Below are 11029 nucleotides of genomic sequence, written 5' to 3' on the forward strand. Positions count from 1 at the left end.
TCGGCGAATGTTTCAATAACCGTCGGAAATATGTTCCTGTCTAACTAACAAACGGGCCAATAAAATTGAATAAACTGTTAAATCACCAGGTCGCCGATCATAATAAATAATACCAATAATATACTGAAATCCACGTGCCAAATAACCAGATATGCAACGGCACTATGCTGCAAATAACGCAGGTTAGATTCAGTCTACTCCTGGAAAACGCCACCAGAAATAACCTGAAAGGCTTTCACCGTATGTACAATGACTTGTGAAGATATTTAAGGACGATTGTAGGTAAATCCAATTGGTTATCTTAGTTTCGACATTATACAATCAAATTCTCTAAGCGATGAACCGCGCCCGATATACAAATATATATTCGTCAAAATCAAATATATGGACAACCACAGCTTTCCCTGTATAACCTAACTGTACAATCATGTCTCAACCATAATTCATCTCAGGTCTGCTGAATGCCGAAGAAATTATAATAGTCCGAATCAAACCACTGGACCGACGGCTGGATGTTAAAGAGTTCCGACATAAGACCCTCTTCCCAGATGGACGCATGTCCTGATTCCGCCTCAGCTGCGGTAGATGGGAACGGCTGTTGGCCTGGAATGGCGTTGGTTGTGGTTGTGGTTGTGGTGGATTGGTCGAGGGCTGATATTGGTGATATGTATTGGGAGCTAGAGGTTACCGGTGCACCATCCGATATCAAACTATCCGCATGGCTGGCTGGGTCTACTGTCTGATCTGTGCGAATAGGAGGTTCTTGGGCCAAAGGATCACCGTGGAGTTGTTGTGGTGCTGCAGGCAGCACATCATGGAGTTGCGTGCACATTGCAATCAGTTCCGAGAGCATGATGTAGAGATTCATTCCGAAGGCACATTGTTCCTTCACTTTGGATATTGTCGCGGTTACTTCATTAAGGAGTCGCAGGTCGTGAACATTCGACGTTGCGACTACGTTGCAAAATACAACGAAGAATGGGGTGAGGGGATACAGCAGCGCAGTCCTGTTTCCATCGTAAGTATAAATCTACCAGGAGAAAGGGGGACGCACCAGAAGAGGAAGTCAGTGGCAATATGGGTAATTGTATCGAGATGCTTTTGGCATGCTTGCATGGACCAGAGCGCCTGCCGGGCATACTGCAGACATTGCTCACGTTTACCACGATCATGCAGGGAGGAGGGATTCAAGCGGAGGACGGTCGTGGCTATGGAGTAGAAGGTGAAATTGAGCGCATCCCATTCTATCATGAGAGTGCGCCCACTTGTACATTTCGGCCGGAACTGAATCAGCGTCAGAGAATGGATACAAAAGGAGGCGAGCGGCGTCGTACCTCAATAATATCGTCGTGGATATACCGCAGGTCCGTTTCGAGAGCGTCGAGCCGAGCTGAAGCAGACTCTGTTTGTGCTCTTTTATTTCCCACTATGAACGGCAACGAGGCATCCTGTACTTGGGCAAGCTTGACGAGAATCTTGACCTTGAATGATAGGGGGTCGTCCGAGTCGGTATGCACCAGATCCCCAGGGGTGAACTGCATATCTGGTAGAGAGGAAGGCCTGACAAGCAGCATACTCAAGGTCTTATCAAAGTAGTAGCACCAAAACACACAATGGCGAATCTCAAAACCTTCGTCAGTGTCCGCAGTAATCCTACTTGACCGGTGATAGCCCAGCGCGACGAGAGCACGAGCGGCACAAGCAGTTAGAAACCACGATCTAGAGGAATCACCGAGAAGCTGAACTAGATGGGCCTGGCGAATGTTAGAAATGTACAGATAACGGATATATAAGATAGCTCACTCCTGAAAGAAGGGTTTGCAGCATGAGCAGACTCTGAGCTCCGGTGAGGTCGACGTCCCGAAGACATTGCAGACAGGCCGCTGCATAGCTCTTCTTCGACTTCACAAGACAGCACGCAAGGTCGTCAGATGGACACAGTCGCAGCCAGCGAGTGACAAACAATGTTGCTCTGGAAAAGACGCAGACTTTGTATTGAATGGCGGTCTGGCCGCTGACAGTTCCATTAACAAGAGCGAGACACATTCGCTCCAGAGTCTGTAGAGGCAGGTGGTCAGGCCAATGATTCAAGCTGACCGGTCCACCACCACCCTGGCCTAGGGGAGTTAACATGATACAAGGAGCCAATGGCAATCCCAGACATACCGCTGAACATCATGTAGAACAATTCCATGGTTACATCTTGAGGAACGGGAAGGTCGCTGCCAATGCCTGGTTCGTGAGACACAGTGTCGGCACGCTCGGACGTTGCCACGAACTTGCGGACCAACGCGAGAGCAGATTCCAAGACATTGATTCGGTCCAAGGATAGATTGGTGTTTGAATGGAGCTCTTGTCTGATCATTAGGTTACTTGTGCTGTCAGCCTGGTCGGAGGGCTCGGGAACAAGAGGGAGAGATATGAGACCCTCTGCTGGTGTCGAGGGACATGTTCGACCGAGCCTCTCCGGTGGGACTTCTTTGTGAGCAACATGTGGCGAGGACAAGGCAGACTGATAACTTCTACGACGCGGCCTCTGGTGGGAAGAGAAGATATGCTCCTGGCTGGGGGACGCGGATCCGCTTATGCTGCCAACTGTTCGGTGTCTATCAAGACCTCGGCGACTGATCGAGATATAGAAGAGTATGGTCAGAGAACATAAACACACTCTGAAGGGTAAGAAACTCACGTCGATATGCGACGAGGAAGACGCTGTCGCGATCGAATGCACGGTGCCTTTGCCGCGATGCAATTCTTGCATGTTTCCTCCCTGTCACATTTCACCTGAAGAAAAGATGAGCCTCGAACGTATCGTCGAAGAGGATTCCCATACTTTCCGAGAATGGCAGAGGTCGCACTGGTGGGTTGGTTAGGAACCTTGGCTGGCATGGACTCAGAATGCCGGACTCACTGCAGGGAGGGGCTTGCCGATGATGAACTCGGGCCTGTGCAGGGCTGCCAGGGCACTATGGGCCTTCGGGGACATGATGTATCTGCTATAAAGCGAGATGTGGAAGTGGTAGACAGCTTGGTGATTCGGATATTCGGAAGACTGCCAGAAAGCGTATCGATCCGAGTTTTCAGGCCCAGTGGACTGCAACATCTTGGCAGCTTGCACCCCAGTGGACGAGACTGCAACGAATAGTGGGCATTGGGTCTAATTGTGGATCTCCGCTGTCATTGTCCGAGAATCCGAAACGTGCTTTTCACGACAATTTTCCGAAGCATTGAAATTTGATGTCTCTTTGCCGGAGACCCGCAATGGACCTCGCGTATAAAAGCCAGTCCACTTCCTCATCGCCTGTCTCCCCAATGTGCTCTATCAAACAAAAGCAGCCGTCGATTCGGTCATGGACGTCAAGGAAACGCCCTCCTCATCCCGGCCTGGATCGGCGGTTGACGACGCAGGCGATCATCAACAATGGCATAAAACAGCGGAGGTGCAGGAGTTGAATCGCAGCTACCTCGAGGCAGGATACAAGCAGAGGAAACTGGGAGTTACATGGAAAGACCTCACTGTGAAGGTCGTGGCCGCTGATGCTGCCATCAACGAGAACTGTGTATCACAATTCGACCTGCTGGGTCGTCTGCGCAAACTGCGACGAAAGCCTCCACTGCAGACCATCCTGCACCAGAGCCATGGCTGCGTAAAGCCTGGCGAAATGTTGCTAGTACTGGGTCGTCCAGGTTCAGGATGCACGACGCTGCTGAAGCTGCTTTCAAACAACCGCAGGGGCTTCCAACATATCGACGGCGATGTACGCTTTGGCTCCATGGGACCGGATGAAGCCAAACAATATCGAGGCCAGATCCTCATGAACAGCGAAGAGGAGGTTTTCTTTCCGACCTTGCGCGTCGGAGACACCATGAACTTCGCTACGCGAGCCAAAGTCCCTGCGAATCTGCCCAGCGGCGTCCAGTCCTCGAACGAGCAGTACAGCGAGGCCACGCGGTTTCTGCTTGAATCCCTGGGAATTCCACATACTGCCGACACAAAGGTGGGAAATGAATACATTCGTGGAGTATCGGGTGGCGAGAGGAAGCGAGTGTCTATCCTGGAGTGCCTTGCCTCTCGAGCCTCTATCTACTGCTGGGACAATAGCACCCGAGGCCTTGATGCGAGTAATGCGCTGGAATGGGCAAAGGCTATGCGAGCAATGACGGATGTATATGGCTTATCGACAATTGTTACCTTGTACCAGGCTGGAAATCATATCTATGACCTTTTCGACAAGGTCCTGGTCTTGGATGAGGGAAAGCAAATCTATTATGGCCCAAGGGAACAGGCACGCGGTTTTATCGAGGATCTGGGCTTCATTTGTGATGACGGTGCGAATGTTGCAGACTTTCTGACTGGGGTTACTGTGCCTACAGAGCGGCATGTCCGACCTGGCTTTGAGGGCACGTTTCCTCGAGATTCCACATCTCTCCTGGCTCGTTATCAGAAGTCTGATCTGTTCAGGGATATGGGGACGGAGTACGATTATCCAACTACCGAGAAGGCATGCAATCGGACAGCCGAATTCCAAGAAAGCGTTGCCCTAGAGAAGTATTCCAAGGGTGTATACACCGTCAGCTTTGCGTCACAGGTCTGGGCCTGCGTGCTTCGTCAATACCAAATAATCGGCGGAGATCTCGTCACATTCGGAATGAAACAAGGTGCAAACCTCCTCCAGGCACTCGTAGCCGGCTCGATGTACTACATGGCCCCGAATGACTCGTCCGGTATATTCTTAAAAGGAGGTGCCCTCTTCTGGTCCGTCCTCTACAACAGCATGACAGCCATGTCAGAGGTTGTCGATTCGTTCAGCGGCCGTCCTGTCATTCTGAAACATAAATCCTTTGGATATATCCAACCTGCAGCTATCTGCGTTGCCCAAGTTGCATCCGACATCCCCCTTACCCTTCTCCAGGTCACCGTCTGGTCCCTGATTGTATACTTCATGGTTGGCCTGACCTTCTCCCCAGCCGCATTCTTCACATACTTCATCATCCTCTTCGTGACAAACATGGCCGCATGCGCCCTTTTCCGAGCCGTCGGCGCAATCCTCAATTCCTTCGACGCAGCCGCCCAGATCTCCGGGTACACGATCAGCATCATGGCCATGTACGCCGGATACCAGATCCACGCAACCCAGATGCACCCCTGGTTCCACTGGATCTACTGGCTGAACCCGATATCCTACGGCTTCGAAGCGCTAATGGGCAACGAGTTCCATCTGAAGCAGCTACAATGTACCGGGCCGAACCTGGTGCCCCATGGCGATGGCTATGGGGATGTCAGCCAGTATGCGTCGTGTGCTGGAGTTGGCGGGGCGCAGCAGGGAGCTACCTCTTTGACTGGTGACGAGTACCTCTCGTCGCTGTCCTATAGCCATGCAAACGTCTGGCGGAACTTTGGGATTGTGTGTGCGTGGTGGGTGTTTTATCTGGCGATTACGGTCATTGGGGTGATGCGGTGGAAGGATAGTGGTGAGTCGGGGGCGTCTCTGCTCATTCCTCGTGAGAGACTCGCAGGTCACCAGGAGATTCAAAAGGTAGACGAGGAATCGCAGACTATTGAAAAGGGAACCGAGTATACGTCTTCTGGCGATGGATCATCTCGGGTGGGTGATGACAATGACAATATACTCGAGAAGCAGCTGGTTCGGAATACTTCTGTTTTTACATGGAGTGATTTGACGTATACTGTCAAGACACCTTCCGGTCCAAGGGTCCTCTTGGATAATGTGCAAGGCTGGGTGAAGCCCGGTACTTTGACGGCTCTCATGGGTTCGTCGGGTGCTGGCAAGACAACACTGCTGGATGTTCTCGCCCAAAGGAAGACCGAGGGGAAGATCGAAGGGTCTATCCTGGTTGACGGAAACCCTCTCCCTATATCGTTTCAAAGGTCTGCTGCCTATGTTGAGCAGCTCGATGTTCATGAGCCCTACGCCACTGTTCGGGAGGCGTTACAGTTTTCTGCTCTGCTGCGTCAGTCCCGCGAAACACCAAGGGAAGAGAAACTACAGTACGTTGATGTCGTTATCGATCTCCTCGAACTACACGATATTGCAGATAGTCTGGTCGGCAAGCCAGGAACAGGGAACGGACTGAACGTCGAGCAGAGAAAGCGTCTTACTATTGGCGTCGAGCTGGTCTCAAAGCCAAAGACGCTCATCTTCCTAGACGAGCCAACATCAGGCTTGGACGGGCAGTCTGCCTTTAACACGGTTCGCTTCCTCAGAAAGCTTGCAGACGTCGGGCAGGCGGTCCTTGTTACTATTCATCAACCGTCAGCACAGCTATTCTCTCAATTCGACCGACTTTTGCTCCTCGCACGCGGTGGTAAAACGGTATATTTTGGCGATATTGGGCCGGGATGCCAAACGATGAAAGACTACTTCAGTCGCAACGGTGAGCCCTGTCCTGTCGGTACGAATCCAGCAGAGCATATGATAGATGTTGTATCTGGCCACAAATCCGATAAAGACTGGGCGCACATCTGGCTCGACTCCCCGGAGTGTGAAGCAGCAAAGACTGAACTGGAGTCAATCATCGACACAGCACAATCCAAAGGACAACCTGGAATTGACGAAGACGGCTCTGAATACGCAATGCCCCTGCTATATCAAACAAAAATCGTTCTGTGGCGGATGAACCTCGCCCTGTTCCGGAATACGGGGTACATCAACAACAAGCTGCTTCTGCACATCGGACTCGGTCTATTCAATGGGTTTACATACTGGAATATCGGCGAGACGGTCAGCGAGCTGCAGCTGAAACTATTCACCATCTTCGTTTGGATGTTCGTTGCCCCGGGCGTGATCAACCAACTGCAACCTCTCTTCATTGAACGACGCAATCTATATGATGCCCGGGAGAAGAAATCCCGAATCTACTCGTGGAAAGCCTTCGTCGCGTCACTAATTATCTCGGAAATGCCATACCTCTGCGTCTGTGCAGTTCTGTACTTCGTCTGCTGGTACTTCACCGTAGGATTCCCCGCAGACAGCAGCAAAGCCGGCGCAAGCTTCTTCGTGGTCTTCGCCTACGAATTCCTATACACGGGTATTGGCCAGTTCATCGCCGCGTATGCGCCTAATCCGGTCTTCGCGGCTATCGTCAACCCCTTGATCATCGGAATCATGGTCTCTTTCTGTGGCATTCTGGTGCCGTATGTCCAGCTTATCGCATTTTGGAAATACTGGATGTATTGGCTGAACCCCATAACGTACCTCGTTGGAGGCATGCTCACGTTTACAATTTTCGACTCGGACGTCAGATGTACCGAGAGTGAGCTGGCGGTGTTCAACCCGCCTGAGAATACGACGTGCTTAGGTTATCTGGGTGCGTATCTCAAGGAGTCTGGTGCGGATTTGTTGAATCCGGACGCGCTTTCAGCGTGCCGGGTTTGTCCGTATACGCGGGGCAGTGATTATCTGCGGACTATCAATCTCATGGACTGGTATTTTGGATGGAGGGATGCGGCGATTGTCGTGATCTTTATTCTGAGCTCGTATGCGCTGGTCTTCTTGTTTATGGCGTTGAGGACGAAGTCTTCGAAGAAGGCGGAGTAGCGTATATTCAATAGAATACAGTCATTAATCCTATTAATTATCTATTATAGTAAGTCCGCCAATATGTACACGCATCTCGTAGTTTGCTGAAGATTACATGGGTAACTGATCAGTCAAGCCTTAACGACAAAGGCTGGAGGGCCTTGGTGCAGGTTTAGATGTGCCTTCCGAGGTCGAATAACAGGCCTATACTGCTGGTCCTCGATATGGGCTATCATCTCCTCATCCCCCTCGCTCCGTTGGGTATAATTGGAAGATAACCCGCTCAGTAAGATTTCGTTCCCGGTGATAAATTGGCCAGGCGGATTGGGTCTGTCTGGGGGTAGACCCAGAAAATTCCCGGTTGTTCTGGCCGTGAGCCGATCCAGGACATGCTTGAAGTCGTCGAGAAAGACCGCATCTGCCATGCACTTGAAAATCATAGACACCTACGGAAAGTTAGTTCTGGCAGGGGTTGAGGCGGAGTTGAGATGGAATTGCTCACCTGCCAGTACAGGTTCACCCCTCCCCAGTACGGAGAGAATGAGATATCCACGACATCAACAATCATCAAAGCGATGGATATGACCATTGAGGCGAGGAGTACGAAGAACCGTGCATTGGAGCGCACCAGCTCCCACACCCCGAATCCGTAGCACCGTTTGATGACGTAGACTAGATAGAGCGCGGTGAACACCCACCAGGGCTCGCGGAATAGAGTCTCCCAGGGTCTCGTGCGGCGAAATACGTCGGTGCCGAGATTATTGAAGTATGCAAAGTTCAGGTACATCGATGCGACCCAGTAAGGCATGGCCAGAATAACAGTGCCGATGTAGAACCGGCTCCCCCATCTGGATAGAAATGGCTTCACCTTCATCCAGTTGATGATGCTGTGAAGGTTATATGAAATGTACAGGGTCGTCGCTGTTGCGCTCAGATACCAGGGAGATGCAGGGCCCTCGACAAAGACCCATATACCGTGCAGGGACGCCAATATTAGCTGAGCTCATGTTAGCCCCTTCTCGCCGTGATGGAGATACCAAGGCATTACCTCAGTGAGGATCAATATATGCAGCAGTGCCTTTCGTCGCATATTCGATATCGTCAAGCAGAAGAGAACGACGAGTGCGCCGACCACGAACCCCTGGCCCCAGGTCTGCGTCAAGACCCCATGCGGTCCAATGAGCAGCTCGCCTCCACAGTCGGCGAGTCTCTCCTGAGCAGTATCCGCCATGAAGGGTGTAGGCCATATAGCCCCTCAAGTAACTATTAGGCAGCGCAGCATCGACGTTGAGGTTAATCGTCTGTCTCTAGGAGTCCAGGCCGTGGCCACGTTCGACCTTAATAGACTTTTCCAGGATCGGATCTCAGGCAGCCGCTTAGAAAGACCAGCCCAGTCTTACCCATGGACAGGGATCAGCATTGGACGTGTCAGTTCATTGTGGGCTGTTCGGTGGTCAGGGCTATGACGACACCAACCACCACAAAGGGAGATATTGTCACCTCGCAGCAAACTGGACAAAGGGGTAATGAATCACGGTCCAATATGACTTCATCGCAGTAATCACAACCTTCGTTACGCTGGAGTCTAGAGTGTCTCATTCCAAATATCTCGCTCAAGCTCCCATCGGGCGGATCTGGGATGCACCCAGTTCGCACTGGAGGACCTCGGATAACTGGATTCTCAGTGGAAAGCGATGCCACAAAGGTTTCCCGAAAGTCAATTTTGCAGGTCGATACGAGGTCCTGCGAGGGCTTGGAAATGTCACCCTGACTGGGCTACTGGGAGATTAATGATTTCTGGTGGCATTTTCTTTGTTTGAAAAGTCTTAAAACAGTTGCCCGAGGACCAATTACAGTGCATCAACGCTATAACATCATGCATTATCTGCCCTACAATATAAAATGATCAACCTGGACAGCATAGTCGGCGATGCCCGAGAAATCTGCCACTGACGCCCCTGCCACACTCTGATCTGGATAGCCAATCGCCACGAAAAGGAGAGCATGTTTGCTGAGGATGAGCGAGAACGTCTGGGCCTGATACACCACTATACTCTTCACACTACTAAAAGCATTTCAGATCTCACTGAAGCAGAAGCTTTTCCTTTCTGGGGTAAATGGGCCGTCGAGCTGGTGTTTACCAATGACTTTCTGCACGGAATTATCAATGTCAGCGCCTTGCATCCTGCCCTAATTGGCTTCTCGCCCCAGAAAAACACCATCCTAGCCACCCATCACCATGACATAGGCGTCGGCCTGTTCCGGCCCCATCCAGCTCATCTCACAATGCAAAGCCAGGACCCGGCATTCGCATTCACATGCATCATCGTATATGCGCTTGGTATCCAGCAGTTATCAGAGTCAATCCGCGGCCCTATTTCCAAAATCTTGAAGCTGCTCTTGACTGGAATGGCTATATTTCATGGGCTGATACAGAGAGAGCCAGCCAAATAGATAGTGACATCTGTAATGGGGTATCCGTATTAACCATTTCAGTATGTGATAAGGCTCGCGCCTGCGTCTCACATGATATACAGGGATTCGTGCACTGCATTTGTCGACATTCTGCCCCGCGTCTCTCCGAGTATGACTTCCACAGTCCATTTACACGCGATAAGCCCTTTGTCCAATACCACTATCCATCCACATTCCGAAGATTCCGAAATGGCCGCTGCAAGAGCGCCAGGACTCCTTGACCTCCCAGCCGAACTCGACCACCTTATAGCGCAGCATCTCGACATGCTTGATCTTATGCGGATGCGAATAACATGCTCTGCCCTCCATGCCGCGATCCCTCCTCCTAGTCTCAACGAGTTGCTCGAACTGGAGCGCACCGTTTTCGACTGCGAGTCAGACCCGTATATATGCTTCGATTGCAAGCGGCTCCGACCGAGGAGGGAATTCGCAGACAGCATGGCCAGGAGTAAGCGGTCGAAGCTCTCCATCTACCAGGATGTCCGGAAACGATTCTGTATTGATTGTGGAATCTCTCGCGGTGGACGATATACCCCTGGTTCTCATATTGTTGTATTCGGGGAACAGTTTGTGGTTTGTCGGTCTTGTTGGGAGTTTGATAAGGCTGCTGTGGAAGATGGGAGGAATACATCTGAGTGTCTTCGGTGTTGGACGATTCCAGGGGCAAGGGAGCAGAATGTTAGGAGGATTGAAGAGGAAAGGAGGGCGCGAGAGGTAGGCAGTGCCTACAGGCTAGGAAGTTGTTGATGAGGTCGCAGCGGCGTAAGGCTATGAGCTCGGGGCGAGCATAGCGAGTACAGTCCGACTGAGAGTGAACTTTGGTTTGATGAGGTGGATGTTTATATGGGTAGTACGCTGGATCTGACTGAGCTTCTAGTGATGAAGTTGCTTTGATGATCATACTGGATAGGGCTGGCACCGTACACACCGAGGAAGCTCGATGCTGTGACGATTTTACATGGTGTGAATGCTAGTAGTCCGACGTTGTGAGCATCTCTGTGAGCGTCACTGTG

At 51.2% G+C, this 11029-nt stretch overlaps 5 protein-coding genes across 5 annotated transcripts; 3 read left to right on the forward strand and 2 right to left on the reverse strand.

The window, feature by feature from the left end:
• Positions 1 to 448: 448 nt before the first annotated feature.
• APUU_21985A (uncharacterized protein) lies at positions 449 to 3103 on the reverse strand (the record flags this gene model as incomplete). The annotated part of the gene is made up of 8 exons (XM_041700798.1): positions 449 to 1007; positions 1055 to 1284; positions 1335 to 1754; positions 1804 to 2117; positions 2167 to 2624; positions 2690 to 2784; positions 2834 to 2857; positions 2912 to 3103. 8 exons carry the CDS (start codon positions 3101 to 3103, stop codon positions 449 to 451), a joined length of 2292 nt encoding a protein of 763 aa, XP_041553747.1.
• A 247-nt stretch (positions 3104 to 3350) lies between these two features.
• On the forward strand, positions 3351 to 7559 carry APUU_21986S (uncharacterized protein; the record flags this gene model as incomplete). The annotated part of the gene is made up of 1 exon (XM_041700799.1): positions 3351 to 7559. One exon carries the CDS (start codon positions 3351 to 3353, stop codon positions 7557 to 7559), a length of 4209 nt encoding a protein of 1402 aa, XP_041553748.1.
• Positions 7560 to 7672: 113 nt separating this feature from the next.
• On the reverse strand, positions 7673 to 8772 carry APUU_21987A (uncharacterized protein; the record flags this gene model as incomplete). The annotated part of the gene is made up of 3 exons (XM_041700800.1): positions 7673 to 7987; positions 8044 to 8538; positions 8590 to 8772. 3 exons carry the CDS (start codon positions 8770 to 8772, stop codon positions 7673 to 7675), a joined length of 993 nt encoding a protein of 330 aa, XP_041553749.1.
• A 773-nt stretch (positions 8773 to 9545) lies between these two features.
• On the forward strand, positions 9546 to 9995 carry APUU_21988S (uncharacterized protein; the record flags this gene model as incomplete). The annotated part of the gene is made up of 1 exon (XM_041700801.1): positions 9546 to 9995. The coding sequence occupies one exon, from the start codon at positions 9546 to 9548 to the stop codon at positions 9993 to 9995; it is 450 nt and encodes a 149-aa protein (XP_041553750.1).
• A 210-nt stretch (positions 9996 to 10205) lies between these two features.
• On the forward strand, positions 10206 to 10519 carry APUU_21989S (uncharacterized protein; the record flags this gene model as incomplete). Its single annotated transcript, XM_041700802.1, has 2 exons — positions 10206 to 10464; positions 10494 to 10519. The coding sequence occupies 2 exons, from the start codon at positions 10206 to 10208 to the stop codon at positions 10517 to 10519; spliced, it is 285 nt and encodes a 94-aa protein (XP_041553751.1).
• Between the last annotated feature and the right edge of the window lie 510 nt (positions 10520 to 11029).

The sequence above is a fragment of the Aspergillus puulaauensis genome, chromosome 2 (assembly GCF_016861865.1).
Source record: "Aspergillus puulaauensis MK2 DNA, chromosome 2, nearly complete sequence".
Taxonomy (NCBI): domain Eukaryota; kingdom Fungi; phylum Ascomycota; class Eurotiomycetes; order Eurotiales; family Aspergillaceae; genus Aspergillus; species Aspergillus puulaauensis.